The sequence below is a fragment of the Spodoptera frugiperda genome, chromosome 25, assembly GCF_023101765.2.
Source record: "Spodoptera frugiperda isolate SF20-4 chromosome 25, AGI-APGP_CSIRO_Sfru_2.0, whole genome shotgun sequence".
NCBI classification, from domain to species: Eukaryota; Metazoa; Arthropoda; class Insecta; order Lepidoptera; family Noctuidae; genus Spodoptera; species Spodoptera frugiperda.
The window spans coordinates 3,812,698-3,830,484 of NC_064236.1; the positions used below are offsets into that span (position 1 = coordinate 3,812,698).

Below are 17,787 nucleotides of genomic sequence, written 5' to 3' on the forward strand. Positions count from 1 at the left end.
ATATTATAATGAATGAATATTCTAATTATTATTTCGTGTTTCAAAGTTAGTAATTAGATGTAACGAAACGTCATTGGCGTGCGTGTGTCAGTTATGTCCAAAAAGTCATTATTTGACATTCGCTCTGTCTGTTCTGTTTACATTGTTGTTTCGTTATGACTATGAATTAAAAGTAGGTTTACTGAAGGTGATATTGGTGATGACATTCCTTCCTTGCATAGCTAAACACCCTATGATAGCATTGTAATAATATAAAGCACTTCATTTAATTATTTCTACCATTATAACTGCAATTAATCTAAACTGGTACCTAACCTAAATGTAATATTTTGTTCTTAGATTTATATAGAAACCGCAAGGTCTAAAGGCTTTTAATCCTGTTTTTAGTTATCACTAATAGAGCAGCAATAGAATGCTACATTTGGTATGCCTGTACAATATATTTTTTGGTGGGGCAAAGCTCTATAGAGATTCTGGCATTGTCATTTGCATTAAAATCGGTTCAACTAAACGCAAGATAATTGCGCGCTAACATACATACATACAACTAAGAACCCGATATTCGGTATAAATCGGTTAAAACGTAGCTGTTGTATACAGCGCTATCCTACAGCTACATCCAATGTCCAGACTCAAAAATCAAACCAAAAAAGCGCTTTACAGCAACACCAAAAAAGCGCTTCATGGAAACACCAAAAACAAACGCACAAACACGTTTGTGTGTTCCGTTTGGTTTCCAAACGGTACCGGAGTTTGGAATCGTGTCCGATGTTCAGTACTCCACCCCTATTATAATGAAAAGTGACTGTGGTCTTAGTAAACCTTTTTTGCTTGACCCTAAGGGGATTTATTGGAGAGTACCACTATTTATCTAACTTTTACTTTTAACCGTAAAGTCGGAGTTGTGTTTACTAACGTCCTCCCTACAAATCAAATATGTCACTCAGATTTAGTACAAATACCACATTACTACTGATGAGTAATTTGACTGTACCATTTACTTAGTGGATATTGCTAACTACACCTGAATATCAGCTCAATGAATATCAACTTTATTAAGTTAGCATCAAAGCTCTTTTTTTAGCATGTTACCAAGCGGATGAAAATTGCTTAAGCCGTTTGGCTCTCATCCGTATCTTCGCCACCGGTGTACACTGGGCCTTATGTGCCGCGTTGGTTGTACAACCAGCACACCAGTTTTCCGGAACGCAGATCAAAGCGAGTCACAATGTATTTTCTATTGTGTCTCATGGCGCGGCAGTCAAGAGGTTAATGGTCCATAAAAACAAACTCACAAAGACATTTGATTGTATTATTATCTAGCATTGCGTCGGGCATTTACATAATGAAATAAATCGCAACATAATACAGGCTTGACGGGAGATATGTAGTAACCGAGTTAATATTGAAGTGTACTACGCTTATTGTAACTTTGTAACTTTCGTGAGACATACTAAACTGTTCATGAATATGAGCCTCTAGAACAAATACGTGAGTAAGCTGACAACATAATAATTAATGTACTAGAAAGAAAGATGTTTAAGTCAGCAATGATTACTATAATCTTTTGAAAGGGTTAAGGATTAAGTCGACTATTTTTTTTACACGATTCCTTACTAATTTTCTTAAAGGACCCCCCTCCATCAAAATACAACTCATTGTTTTGATATATTTTCTTTTGGGATACGTTTTGGGTGATTTTCCACCAGAGATGTGCTATGCTACGTTTCTGTGGATGCGTTTGACTTCCACCAATCATATTCATTGGTACACATAGCTTAGCCCTGGTGAAAACGAACTCAGATAAGCAATTTTTTTGAAATGGAAAGATGCGTGCTGTGAATTTGTGGTATGAATGCATGCTATTTTTTGGCTTTCCTACTATAGATACATCGTATACTCGAGCAGTATCTTCCTTGCCCAGCTACATAGCTTAGTATCAGCGGAAACGGTGACAGAGTTTCACAGCTTAGCTATTACATCTTCATAGCATAGCTACATAGCATATATCTGGTGGAAAAGCACCCTTAGGTTTTCACCCTAGTGTTTGTTACGAGATACCACAAAAATCGCATTGATTTGTATTTCCAACCTCTTTTACTCTTTGACGAATCTGATTGGTCGGCCAGAACAGACCATGAAGAAGAATGAGAAACAAACATTGTTTTATTTTTTTTTTTCTTTTTTTTATACTTCTTTCGGTTTGTCATAACATTGAAATAATTAACGGACTGCCACGTCTTTTGAACCACATCAAAAGAAAAAAAAGGTTTGTAATTGAAAATGGAACAGGAAAACGAGGGCTTTTGTAATTTTCAGACGGAAGTATTTTAGAATTATGAAATTTTTCACCGGCGAATAAACGTACAATTGTCATTATTTATTTGTAGTCCAGTATTTTACGCTTTATTTCATTCTGTATAAACATTTCAAAACAAAACCGGTGGGTTTTGTTTTGAAATAATAGAAAAATATGCTTTGATAATAAACTAGTCGTACGCCCAGGCTTCGCAAAAGGTCATTTTATTTATTTTCTCGATAGACTATATTAGTTACCATTTTGCTTCAACCTGATAGGAAGAGCAATGAAAAATAGAATCATCTATTTTTTTTAATTAGTTGTTGCCCCGTACTAGAATTATGTCTGGTGTCGTGGGTGGAACTTACATAACATGAGCATACATACAATGGTCGACTCAGTTTGATTTACAAAACATTAATTAATTTTCTAAAAACTAAAAAAAAATCTACACTAAATATAAAATTGTGTCATATTACGTAGCAATCTGTCACGTAACAAGTTTTCAACTTTACGCCTGCCCACGCTTAAGCTGCATCACTTTGCTACGAAGTGCTACGAAGATGCTACGAGAAGTCGTAACCGCGTAGACACGTAACCTCGTAGCCGCGTAGTTATATCAAAAACTCATTAAGAGTTGTTTAATACCATTTAAGTTTAATTTCAAAAGTTAAATACTCATTTAGGTCTGTGATGAAATGAATGGTGTCTTCACAGAAGTATAGATGATATCTATATCAGTATACTTTAACTTAGAAAATAGCTTTCTGCCTGCGATGTGTCTCAAGTAATTGTAAGAATATCTGGATACATAAGTGTTATTATGTCCCTAAAAACAAGCGTTCCAATTATGTTATATGTTTTAGATAATGAAACAAACAAACAGATATTGTAGAAACCTTTACTTTGTAGAACTAGCATTAATTTGAAAAATGTCACACAATGTCCATCACTTTTATTGAAAAATGGATAAAAAAATATTTGCAATCGTCACGGGTTCTGCTTTTGATTGCAATCAATGTAATCCGTATTCGTATCCATTTTTTAGCTAAATAAACGTTTTATATGGATTTAGAAAAAGTGGAAACATTCAGGTTTAGTTTTACTATGAAAATTTTCACAGTACCGTACTGGTTTATGTGTCCGTCAGTCAGTCAGTCCGTCATATGAATAGACCGATGACTGTTGATTAAAAGAAAATAGTATGTAAGAATCACAGCAATTGGCATAGTCTCTACCTGGAGGTGGGCAGAAACTTATGAATGGGAGACAGACGTGCACGTGAACGTATCCCAAGGAATATCTTGGTTGTTACTATCAGGGTTCTAACAAAGCATGGTCATTTCGGTGAAGTCCTGCATCGTAGGCTACGTGACGAGCCAATTTCTCGGCTGTCACACTGTGACGTGAGGTTATGTATGTATGTATATATGTTCTATATTCTGTTTATTGAGTGAGGATACAATAACCACCAGCTAGATTTGGAAACACAATAAGAACTTTAAATGTCATCTCTGTCCTGTGATATTTAATTTCCGTTGTTTAATTACTGTGACAGAGAGATCCTAGTTTATAAACCGACTTTTTTTGTGGGAGTAAAATCATCCAATGGCTTCTCTCGCCTTGGGCGAGGCGAGAGGGAGTATCAGACTCTTACTGACTAAAAACCACGCCGTTTCTACTGCTTTTCGAACCGGAGCCCCGGTAAACCCGCTAGGTAGTCCGCAGCTCCGATCTTCCTATTACCTTAACCTATATACACATATTCCACATACAGGGTGTAGTTTTCAATTTGTTTGCTCTGATTTTGATGTGGTTTGTACACAAGGCCCGAGGGAGACCGCTTTGCAACCGTATAGCTTTGATCCCAGTTTTTATCTTTTTACTGAAATAATATTGACTTTCCACATCGGCTCGTTTCGAACCTTTCTCGTTTGTATTTTATATAGACTTATATTCTACTATATGTATGTATTAATCACGTTTTTTAAACTATTTAAATATGCGAGGTTACGGGTTTAGTTTGCTGGGGACGTGAACGATGTATAAAGTTAAAACATTTACAATGCAATGCAACGCCACGCCTTTTATCCCCGAAGAGGTAGACAGAGGTGCACGTAATGGAGCTCCATATACTGAGCCCAATTCCAGACTCCGGGATACTACTGAAATTTTCGAAAATCCCAAACACTACTTTGTCTGGCCTGGAATCGAACCCGAGACCCCTTGTCCGGCAGTCGCACTTGTGACCTCTTGACCAACGAGGCAGTTAAAATATTTACACAGAATCATGAATAAGGAGTAAAGTTATATCTAGACGTCACCATTTATGTTAAAAGCTCCGTGAAACAGACATCAAATTCTGTGTGTAGAGACACTTACATGATTTATGTATGTTTCTCTAATCCGGATCATAATTATGCTTGTATGAACACAATGCACAAGGACTACCTCTCACTTAGGCTTTCTCTAGTCAACCGTCCCTATGTACCTACATTATAGTAGTCTGTATGGAGATGAAGGCTAACAGACTGTGAGGCTGCGAACCTACGTTTGTTTCAACCGATGCTTAACTCCTATTGGTATACAACGTGTAACAAAATACCCATATACATCAAGAAGCCCTGATGTATACAGGTTGAATAGAATCTCTACACAAAGTTTCAGCTTAAAATACGTTTAAAAAAAATTGTACCAAATACTTGGTATCGCATGGTTCTTGATTTCAAATCATACAAACGTGTCACAACACTACAGGGGTCACTCGCTAGTATTACGAAACATTTCTTCTGTCAATCTGATCGCCTAGTACCTGTCTACCTAATTTTGATTCGCGCGGCGGCGCGATTGGAAAAATTCATAACTTGGTGCCATGAAAACATGAGTTTCAAAAACCCTTCCCGTGTCGTTTGTTATGTTATCTAGAAGCCGTGCACTTGATATGTATATCCCCTTTTTGTTACACGTTGTATATTATTTTTTTTATTCTTTATTTATTAGGGGGCTTTTATCCATACGGATACGTCAACCCCATTGTACCTTATACTAGTTACACAACATCGTTCCTATTGGTAGTACCGTGATGTTTATTTATTTATTTTTTTTTTTATTTCAAATAGACCAGGAAGGCACTTTTGAACGTCAAAGCAAATATAATATCTAATATTAATAACGTCTGTCTGTCGGTCAGTTCTCTAGTGAAGCTATTTGCTCGTTCCAAAGTGTAGATTCCTATGGAGAAGAACGAGCAAGAAACTCCATAGGTTACTCTTTTTCAATCAGATTTACAATACAATTCTTGGTTACATTGTTTCGATTACTTCAGCTATGTGAGAACAATGTAAAACTTATATACAGTCAAAGTGACAGAAAAAGAAAATAACCTAGAGGACAATAAAAATTAATGCAGTCCGGAGCTGACCAGTCCCAGTTGACAGCGCCCGTTCACGAACATGACACGTACACCAGCACCGCCCAACTCAACCATGTTGCAGGGAATCGAGCGATCCAATGCCCGTGCCACCGCCAATGAGACCTTTGAGTGAGCATGACAACTCCAAGCTGACATAAATGCATTCTACTAGTCTAATTTGATTTCAGTTAATTACAGGGCTCTCACATTTACAATAATTGTATAAAGTACAGAATACATCGAAATAACATGGTTATATTACTACGTTTTATTAGTTATCCTGTGGAGCCGGACCAGCTTGCCTCCAAGCATTTTTATCTTCTATATAATCATTTAGTTTGTAGTATGCTTGTCTACATAACGTTTTTTTAATACAAAGTTTAAATTTTGATTCATTCAGATTCTGTATTTCCATTGGAACTCTATTATAACATTTAACACAGAATCCCATAAATGACTTACTTATTTTTGACAATCTAAAAAATGGTTGACTTAATCTATCCTTATGTCTAGTTTGATAGTTGTGTCTGTCAGATACTTTCGCAAACAAATGTATTTTTTCTAACATACATAATATTTTCATAAATAAATTGACATGGAACGGTCATAATATTGATCTCCTTAAACTTTTCTCTAAGAGATTCCCGACGACCTAGGTTGTAAATAGCTCTGACGGCGCGCTTTTGTAGGATAAAGATAGACTCAACATCAGCAGCTTGTCCCCACAGCAAAATGCCATACGACATGATGCTATGGAAATGCTTATAACCTTTAATTGCTTATAACCTTTCTTGATAAGTGGACTGGATCAATTATCGATTTGAATTATTTAAATCAAACCAATAGTTATAGAGGTTAGTGCATTCAAACAATTCTTTGTTTAAAGCATTATTTGTTGAAGCAAACTTTCAGCTTTATATAATATTTATGTTTGGACAAAATAAATATTCTGAAACACGGCATGATATTTAATATGATATTTTAATTTCTTATATTTTAATCTTCTCATGTGAATATATCAAATAAGCATTGTTTACGAAATCGTTTGAGTTGCTTCATTTAAGATTACAAAACCACACATTATCTGACCTGCTAATTAGACACAAAACTTGTTTAGCATTATTGGCAACTAGTCAGCAATACTAGGTACAGATTTTATTGTCATAAACTAGACTTAAAGTAAGTATATAAAACAAGAGTTAGTAAATAACGTTTACGAGTCCTCGAGGTTATGTTATGGACAAAACTGCAAAGGTTATTCACACCCTGCGGCCTTAAATTACTCTTTCATGGAGAAAGTACGTTTATTCTCGTGTAACATTGATTAGAGAACAGCTTTATTACAATACACTTTGAATTCTATATGTTTTTAGTGGAAAAGTCAAAGTTACTAACACTTTTGGCATATTAGAGTGGGATTTTTGACGTTTTTTAAAGTGTCTAATTAAGGATTAATTGAAATAAATGCTATGACTTTGACTTTGGATAAGAATAAGATTAAGATTCAAATTAGAATGGATTGAAAATGTTTAAGCTTAAATATCTTTATACTTAATAACCATTGTTAAGATACAGCTTTTGTATCATTTTTAAACCATTAACGTCTCCATATGTGAATCATTCTTTTAACACATTTTTAATCGGCATGTATTAGCAACGGCTTAAACCCATGCCAATTTACACCAACATTGATTATTGCTTTTAACAATATACAGTTAGCACGTCATAATGTAATCTACTGCAACGTTGCACAAACGAGCAGCCATCTTCGCTAGACGTCAAGTGGCTTGACTTCAAAGGGGCATACAAGTGACCTGCTCCTTAAATTATGTGTACACAAAGGAGTAGCCAGTCAATTTTGAGACCAGTTAATATCCCCCATATTACTATCGCATGCCTTTCCAAATATGTGTAACAAGAATGCAGACTGAGGTTGAACTGTATGTATTATATAGTAGGTAGGTACATAGTGCACTTAGGGGCGCTTATATAGTTAACGAACGTAGTACCCGTACGTACGGTATAGCCATGGTTTACTAATATATGAAGTAATATGAAGGTTTTTTTTGTTATGTAGGCAAATTGAGACTCGCGATTTAATATGATTATATGTTGCTACAAACGGTAGGTCAAATTCAAAGAGAAAGTAGAGACAAGCAGTGCCGTGCCAGGACTCAGACTCTGCCTTAATTTCCACGTTTGGCAAACCAGTCTACAGCTGTACAGCGCACCATGGACATTCAATGCACCGACTGTCCGGTATCATATTTATCTTTAACACGAGCGAGTCTTCCATACACTACGCATCCGGTCGCCGGCTAACCGGTAGGCACTAAACGGAACCGTCAAAAAAGGCTCTAAAAGACCCACAGTGGTGGATCCAGGTACGCACATTACGTCGAATTACGCTGGGACGTGTGAAAGATAGAGCACATGGCTATACAATGCGTTGCCAAGTACTAGGCACCGGCTACCCGGCAACGGCACGTGTAAAAAGGCACATATATACCACTCTGCCCTTACTATACAACATCAAACTTAAGTGCACTTCTATAAAATTACTTGACAAAACTTGTAACAGTTTTAACCGCGAGAACAACAAGACGTTTAGAAAATTACGTTCTAGGATAACTATCATTGCATCCCCTTGGCTGTACTTACCATACCATGTAATAACCTAAATTTCAAACTGCATAAGTTTCGTAACATCCATTGCTTAGAGGGCACGTTGCATCTCAACTTGAGTACTTGAACCGAAGTTTGTGAACGCATTCAGATAGAAACATCTTCGTAGTAAAGTTATACACTACCATTATAAACTAACCGTCGAATGTGTAGAAAGATTATACAAAGCTAGACCATGATAAAGTGGTTTGTATAGGTCGATGTGTCACCGATTGTACCTAGTATCTAAAGACTGAGTTTCCGAACTCTAGTTAGTTCAAATACTATTGAAAGCGGTTTCGACTCGGATATAGAATTAACGGCTCCGAATGGTCTAATAATCACCAAAGTTTCTTTTAAAGTTTCACCAAATTGAATTAATTTTCGATACTTTTCGAACAGTTTCGCTTAAAATGACTTAGTTGGTATTTGAAATGGTTGAGTAATTAATTGTTATTGGTTACATTACCCTAAATTCTTTTTGAATTTATTAATTTGGTAAAATAGGTTTTTTTTACATTTAATGGGTCGACGTTTGGCCGCTATCTCACCTGATGATAAGTGATGATGCGGCCTACGATGGAGCACGTCTGCCCATAAGCCACTTATTCACTCGGGCTTTCAAGACACCCAGGTTATACCCATCAAGAAACACAGACTCCGGCAAGGAGTTCCACTCCCTAGCAGTTCGCACAAGGAAGCTTGAAGCCATGAAACGGTGACGCCTCGGTTAGTACGAACGATCGTAAAAAAAGGCATTCGATATATTCAAAAAAAACATTCGCATTCAGTTTCAAAAACCCGCAACCCACTATCGAAGTTCACAGCAATGTGCTCACTGATTCTTTCGTTACGCTAAAAACCACTGTGCAAAAATGCTTTTAAACTCAATCCCCGTGGAAGTAAAAGGAAGTATTTTTTACTTTTATACGAGTGAAACGCAAAGCAAATTGTGGAAATAATTGGGTAATGGCACAGGTAACTGTTGTTTACTTTTTAACAGTCAAAGACCCATGCGCAAAGCCGCGGGCACACTGGCTGAAAATGTACTCTCATTTCAAACAACTATAAATACCTCTATCACGATTCTAACAACTGTTCTTGCCTTACAATGTACAAGGATTATAAACAGTGATAACAAATGCAAACTGGGTAGGTACAGAGTGTACGGGAACTGACAAAAGTGGGTCAAACAGCCTCGAGCGCTCTGGCCATATGATCATTAAAATTCCATGAGTACTCTGCCTAACCGTGACGTCATACGCTTCATTTTAACCAAATCTACAGACTCCTTGTTACATATTTTTATTTTGTTGTAATAACAAAGGAAAAATTTCTTACAAGAATTCAACTGAAATGATTAGGTTTGTTATTAAACAAATACCTACCACTAACTAGTTTTTCCACGTGTGACTTCAGTCTATATCCTTCTCTGTATTCCTAACTATAAATTATGTGTGCATTTCAAGAAGATAAGTTGAGTAGATACAGCGTGAAAACGTAACAAGCAAACACACTTACATTCGCATTTATAATATCACATTTCTGCATCAACTGTGAAATATGGCTGCCAAGAATTGACACGCTTGATTCAGAGCTTGTTATATCTGCAACCTAATGTTTTGTATTATAATTGTAATGTAATCTGTTTCATAAATTTCACGTACGGTAACGCTACACGATGTCATTGTGATGTGACATTAATAATACGTCTGTTTTATTATTCATACCAGAGATATGGCTACGGGCAATATCGTAATACATTTTACCTATCTCGTACGTACCTAGTGATGAAACTCCCGGGACTCTAACCTATAACAAAAAGATAAATTATGGATATTATTCAAATGTCTGTTTCTATTGAAAATTCTAAGTAAACTTACTTAGAAATTCTATTATTCTTGCGTACTTATGTCGTCGAGGAAAGATGCGCAAGTACCTATCTTAATATATTCTGGGTCTACCGAAACATATTTCATTGTTTTTTCTACTATATAATAAGTTACCTATCGTAAAAATAAAAGACGTAGCCTTAGGTACCCAGGTATTTACAATAGCCTTACTTTTACTAAGAAAGAAAGATTTGTTCCAGTTTCCTTTATTTGCATTTTAATAGGAAGAGACTTTATCTGCTACTAATGGTACGGAGACGGCCAGGTTGGTCTATCGAGCGGTTATATTGTGCGACTGCGGAGCAAAGGCCATCTTGAGGACGACGTTGGAGTTTCAATAATATCATAGAGTATGAAGTTTTGCCTATATGTAGAAATATACCACCTACTATTAAGTACATGGCACACATAACACAATTGATGATATGTTGATGTTATATTGCACACGTGTACTTCTGCCTACCTTCCAAGGATAAAAAGACATGACGTTATGTTATAATGGTACGAATTTAAAGAAATACATCCGCTTTTACGGCGATAGGCATGTATCTTATAAGATGTAGGCAATTGGCGAAAACATGGTATAGCCTATTATGTTTCCTAAAACTTTGCATTCAAGTTCATAAGTGTGGGAGAGCCATGCTTCAGCACGAATGTGCCGGCTAAACCGTAGTGATACCACGGCCTCATGGAAAACTGAAGTGAAATAACGCTTACGTTGTGTTTCTTCGTGTGAGTGAGGAGGCTCAACTCGAACAGTCCTTAAATTCCTAACCCCTAAAGTACAAGCAACGCCTCTGGTGTTTTGGGTGCCCATTTTTCATTACATTTTTTTGATATTGTGATTTTATTTTTGTGATTTTTCGGACCCGGATATAGGGAGACTTTCGATATTTTTTTTTTGGCAAAACTGGAAGTTGTATCGATGCCGGATTTTCGCTGTGATGCTTAGAATGATATATACTAACGATTTTAACAATAAAAAGGGCATGAGACAAAATCCGGGTTTCTAAAACACTGTGGGGCGCCGGTTGGTCACAGGTGATCAGCCAGTTTATAAAAAAAAATATTATGTCTCCTCTGACAACAAGACTAGAGACAATATTCATTGATTCTGCTATTACCCACGCAGTTTCTTCAAGGTATTCTGAGAACCAAGTCTTGTATTTACATAACTTAGATAAAAAGATCAGTCAAGTGCTAGACGAACTTGTACACGGAGGTTGTCATATAAAATGACAAAAAATAGCAAAATAGCCTTTTATATTATAAAAGGCCTCCTTTAATAGTCTTTTATTTGTTGAAGTGAGTAGGTATTAGTCTAGTTTCTGTGAATGTTTCAAGTGTTTACCTTTTGCTATATCGAGTTAAAAATCTTTTTTTTAATACATAATCTGTTTCCAAATGTCTAGCTGTTCACAGTTCATGAGACGCAGCCCATTGACAGACAGATATATAGATGAACAAATAGACGGGCGTCGGAGACATAGCAAAGGGGTCCAATTTTACCCTTTTGGATACGGAACCCTGAAAAAGCAACTTTATTACAAAAATTAAAAGGTCTCTTTCGTAAATTTCGCCGCTTTTGTGGTTCCCCAAATTGCTTTTTAATAACAAAAATACTTTATTAAAATTAAACTTTGAAAACTTATTAAAGTGGATTCCTCCCTTTTTCGTACCTACTTTTTGTTTTAATTTGGGCTGAAGGACTTGCCACAGTAATGTGGCTAATGAGATATTGTAGTTTTGAAGGCCAGGACCGTATAGTGGTAGGTAACGTGACGTCACGTTTGATCCAATATGGCGCTTAAAAGGCATATCTACTCCATTGTGTTTATACCCAAAGTGCATGTAGGTACTTACATTGTAAAGTGGCGTTAAGTACCGTAATGTGAAGGTGCACCTCGGCCCACCACCTCGAAGATAAAAGGCGTGACGTTGCAATATTTCTACCTCATTTTTTGTTACACATAAAACTATGCAAAATCAGTATGAGATGACCGTGGAATGTGCGGATATATGTTATACACTCCGAGACCATTCTTAACTGGTTTTTCATGGGTCAGTGTATCCATGCCCATTTCATTAGGTACACAACTATTAGCTACTGATATAATATAGTTCTAATTAGGAAAAATAAGTATACCCTTACTAGGTCTTCTTGAAGATAATAATATAGTTAATTATATAATATTATGTTATTAGCCATATAACATACTTGACCCAACACAAAACTTGTTACAGCCCTCTATTACAATATTAATTAACAGATACAAGACATTATAATGTCAATAATAATGTAATTATATTAGAAAATACATCATTATATTTATTTAGTAAATAATAATTATTATTCGACAGAACATGGCTTGTTCGCCCAGTACATGGACATGGTATTAATATAATTATTACACAAAATCTTTACTAATAAAAAAAAATAACATTACATTACGTATTAACTATTAATTATGTTATACATAAATGTAATGAGATATATTACATTTATGTATAAGATAAGATATATTAGATATGTTTCTCGTATCGTTATCACCATTAATTAGCCTTCAACTGTGGCACTAGTAATATAGGGTATCGTGTCAGGCGCCTAAGGAAAGAGCATAGGAGTGATGCACCATTGGTGCGTTGCGCTGCATCGTCACCGCAGGCATTGTATGTCCCACCAAGATTGTCGCAATCTTGTCGCACGACGTCGCAGCAACGTTTTAGTCATCTATTTCGTCATCCTACGCAATGGATAGATACAAATCGGCATATAATGAATGCATGACGATTAGAACACGATAGCTTGCATCGTGCATAGAAATAATCAACACACTGTCTACGATGCGACATTAGTAGACCTTATAAAACTAAAATTACGAACACATTATGTAGTTTATATTATTATAAATCTTTATATAAAAAAGTATTTTTTATCCAACCTACTTTTTCAATAGCGATTCTGAATTCTATAAACATTCCAACTGACTAGTTCATATCCCTAACAAAATACAGTTTAATGGCCTGTAAAAATTCTCTGAAAACTTGATAAAATACGGAAATTTTGCATATTCATGTATACACAAGCAGTGGTCCGCGTCACTGTTCTACAATGCTGCACGGTGGTAGCTATAGCTGTGTCCTCCAGTCATCTGGGTAACGAACAAAAATCAACATACGAACGCATCGGGAATGCTCGATCTATGCTCTTGTAAATAATAAAGCTCCACTGTGCATTCAGGTCTTTGTTCTACCAACTAATGGTTCTAGCTCACAATGCTCTTCTGAAACTTTGGTGGCCGCCATTCGAAAGCTGTCCCGGATTGTTTTCCAATAACTTGAATAGGACTTCAGTATTCTGCCAGTATTATAGCACTTGTCATTATTTGTTGATATTTTTTATATTTGACAAATTATATTAAACTTAGAAGTTCTTTAATTACGAAGTAAAGAATGTACGTAAAGAATATCCACCCATAAGGCAGAAAAAAAATCAAATTTACACGAATATGTATAGAGCTGAAGATTTTGTATAAACGCTTTAATCTCTTAATTCGATTTAAAAAATCTTTGTGCATTGGATAGTCCATTTATGAAGGAAGGTACGACCATTAGGAACCGAGCAGATCGGGTGAAAATTTGATTGAGATGCGGTCAAAGATTGACATAATATATTATGAAGACATAAATAAGTAGATGAAACGCAAAACGAAAGTGCTTCGCTGTACCAGAATCATGTCAGTGAGTGTGTCACCATCGTCAATAGGAAAAGGCATTATGTACATGAATACGTACTGCTTTGCCAGCATAAAATAGAATTATCTGTATTATAAGATACATCGATTTAATATGAAATATTCCTTTATAGAATTTATACAAAAACGAGATATTACCTGAGATTTTGGCGGTCATCCCGAGATTTGTTTACATTTCCACGAAGGATCAATTGAGACTGTTGTTTGTACTCTTTAAGCACCTCTCGGCCTCGGACCGGCCTAACAGAAGGGAGCTGAGTTAAATTCTAACCTTTTATATACTTATCTTTCTTTTACACTTTTTTCTCTTTCATAAATCAGTCGGGATCATTTGCATTACAACATTGAACTTTGATCTTATATACTTTTGGTATATAATCGCTATTTGCTTTCATAAAAGATAATATTTACGAAATAATGACTATAAAATTACAACCATGTTCGAATCTCAGATCGCTTCATAGAACGTGTCTTTTATTAATTAGGGACTTACAAAAATGTTTTATCCCATATTTTACAGCGACACTTAGTTCAGATTTGTCTATCACATGCTATGATATTTATTTATTTATTTATTTTAATACTTCATGCACATAAGTGTGTACATTAGGTGGGCTTAATGCCGTAGGCATTCTCTACCAGCCAAACCTTCAGGTGGTGCAATGAAGAACCAGTGGTAGGTGCATGGAGCAAGCTCAAGTGGAAGAAAAAAAAATACAATATACTTACTTACACAAATATATAGCAAAATATATTTGAATAATATAAAAACATAATAAACCTACATAATAACATTACATATACTATCTACATATAATATATACATACTACTTATAGTGAAGATCAAGATGAACCCTCTGATTATAATATATATTTTCGTAAAACCTCATTGATCACATGGCATATAACGTTTACATAACTGAAAAGCAATCAATTCACGTCACTCACAAGAGATGGACAATTTTCGATCTAGTTTCTCTCTAGCGCACTCAAATCAAAGGGTTTAATAGATAATGCAGTGAGAACGAACTGCCTGCAGCTTTGATCCACTATATCGACCAATGCCATTCTCACAAATTGAGGTTCAATCAATGAGGACTTAATGTCTATTATTGGCCAACAGTCCATTTAAAGCTAAATAAGTCACTCTACTGGTTTCCAATTCCTCATTTCTGCAATAAAGGTTAATCCTTTGACAGACTGCTGCCATTAAATGGTTCGAAATTTGAAGCGAATTAACGAATTGAAGCGTAAATGCGTTTTAAGTTAGAGCTGTTAACTCTTTCAGTAGATCATAGATATTTTCGTTTTGTTCATGTAGTGGGACGATCATGGCTGAAATCTAAATTAGTTCATGTACGAACTTGAGGCTAAGTATTTTTTTATTTATACGCACAGTCTATTAGTGGTCCCTGCTGACCAAAGGCTCTTCTTGAATGGAGAAAGTTTGAGCATTAATCACCACGCTTGACCAATGCGCATCATCAAACTTATAATTAGAAATTATTAGCCCAGGTTTCATCACGATATTTTCCTTCACGGTTTGTTAGTGGTAACTGATCTTAGAAAGTACATATTACTCGGTCAAAAAGTCACATTGATAGGTTTCGACCCCGCACTCTCTTGCATGAGGAGCATTCATTATACTCAGAACGTTCAGTACTAAAATCTCAATAGAAGTTCTATTTAGATTTGGCAAATGATATTATATGTATAAGGTACCTAAAAACATTATATCTTCAAAATCGCACACTTGAATACGTCGACGTCGAAACGCGACTTTCGGGTAGAATGAGGCTAGTAAGCCACATTTTCACGTGTCACTTGCAAAGCGCGTCCGGATTCACTAACAAGTGGTAAAAAACACAATGTGTTTATAAATTCTAATTTGAAATGTAAAGTAATTAATAAAGTGGTAGCGCAAATAACGTAGGAATGCTGGTATGTAGGTACGTGTAAAATCTTTACATAATTAAGTAGTAAGTAATAATAAATTACGTTTCTTTTTGTGATGACTGAGTTTGCACTAATAAGTTATGTTACGAGTAATCAAGCGCGTGGTTTATTACGAAAATGTTGTGTTTGAGTGTAATTTTTTAAAGTGGAAAGGAAATGTCAATGGGTGCAAAGAGTAAAACCAACCATAGAGTATATTAGAAGATGTCAATTGGTAGAACGATCATAGAGTATATTATTATTATTAAGTAGCACTGCTGAGTGTCATCGTTGACAAATTATAATAAAAAGTAACTTAAAAACTTTATGGTTGTTAAATAAAGTAAAATTGTCATAGAGAGAGGGAAAATAAAATCATTCGAATCCGAATAAAATAAAACAGCCAAAAATATATAAAACAAATTAATTTCGCGTATAAAACCTTCAGTCGAATTAGATCTCGTTCAAAATATTATTGGCCATTTACATAATTTATAAAACGTCAGCATACGTTATTTTAGTCATTTCCACGCCATTTCACACCCTTTATTTTGACGTCTTGCAAATTGCATTCTAGTTTATTATTCCCATAACTTTAAGAAATAACAATGATTTTAAATGTAGTTGTTATAAACAAAATGTTTAGTGAAAATAATATCAGGTATTTATACATGTTTTTTTAATTAACTTTTCAAACGAAACTTTAACCGCTGTCGGTATAGTATGTAAACCAAAAAGCAATAACTGTTCAAATCATGCGTTAAAACCACGATATCACATATTTTAAGCTGTTCATAATGTTCATAGCAGTACATTTGTGGTCACACAAATAGGTATTGCATGAAATATTACAGGATTTCAGGTTTGCAGTCAGTATTTAATAACAGTAATGTTTAGTATGCAATACGGTCTAATTAATACCCATTCGGATTACCATTCACATTAAAACGAAATTAGTATTCCATACTAACGACAGGAATGTAGAATTAATATAATTATTCGAATGACAAAGTTTTTTTTATTTTTCAGAAGCTACAAAATCGTGTTTAAGTCCTTAATTAGCGAGTGCAAACAAACATATAAACATACTTTTCAACTTTGTTATATAAAACAGGTCATACGTTAATTTACTCACACGACGACAAGGTTACTCAACTGGTTTCGAGCGACGATCGGGGCTCATGAGAACACATCGCTGCATATTTTTTGTGTATGTGTACTAGGCTTATAATCTCTTTCTTGGCTTGAAACTAATAAAGTAACTTTGTCGTACGTGATATTTTAATTCTTATTTTTTAAAGTGATCATTCAAAAATGTCCTACATTTATTATGGAATATAATAGTTTTGAATTTATTAGAGACTAGATACCTCGAAAAGTAATAACAACCACACTGTCATTTTATAGCAACACTGTTTACGATATTGTATATCAAAAGCGAATGTTAAATTGCAAAGCATTCGAAATATCAGTAGTGCCAACATAAAAAGAGTATTATTTTCCTTATTGCGCCATAAACGGGTTATGTTGGTAGTTTATTGGCAACATTAGTATAGAGTGACTTAGGTTGTACTGCGAGGGCCATGCAACGTAAGAATATGTTACAGGTGCTGCAATCCCGGAACATTCTTCGTGCTAATAAGCTGCTTGGCAGCTTCAAACTGGACGTGGCGACGGTGTGGAGTCAGCCTGGTATGTACCTTTCAATTAACACATTTTTAAATAAAACTCCATCCTTGTTCACTTTAACAATAATTTATTAGACGGAATATAACACCAAAGTTTAAAATTCTACACTAAAATGAGCGTTACTGCTTCAAACGCGGGAAA

At 35.3% G+C, this 17,787-nt stretch overlaps 1 protein-coding gene and 1 long non-coding RNA gene across 8 annotated transcripts in view; one reads left to right on the forward strand and one right to left on the reverse strand.

The window, feature by feature from the left end:
- The window catches only part of LOC118273290 (otoferlin), a 194,821-nt gene that overhangs the window by 126,358 nt on the left and 50,676 nt on the right, over positions 1 to 17,787 (forward strand). For 5 of the 7 annotated variants that reach the window (XM_050704330.1, XM_050704328.1, XM_035590223.2 and 2 more), the window contains exon 8: positions 17,565 to 17,649. In XM_050704330.1, coding sequence (XP_050560287.1) covers positions 17,565 to 17,649 — 85 coding nt within the window. Of the gene's footprint in view, positions 1 to 16,271; positions 16,619 to 16,986; positions 17,072 to 17,564; positions 17,650 to 17,787 lie in introns of those variants that run through there. The other 2 variants (XM_050704332.1, XM_035590299.2) reach the window with 2 other exon arrangements.
- LOC126912419 (uncharacterized) overlaps positions 1 to 17,787 on the reverse strand; it is a 217,829-nt gene that overhangs the window by 80,371 nt on the left and 119,671 nt on the right. The gene's annotated exons all lie outside the window — the stretch shown is intronic.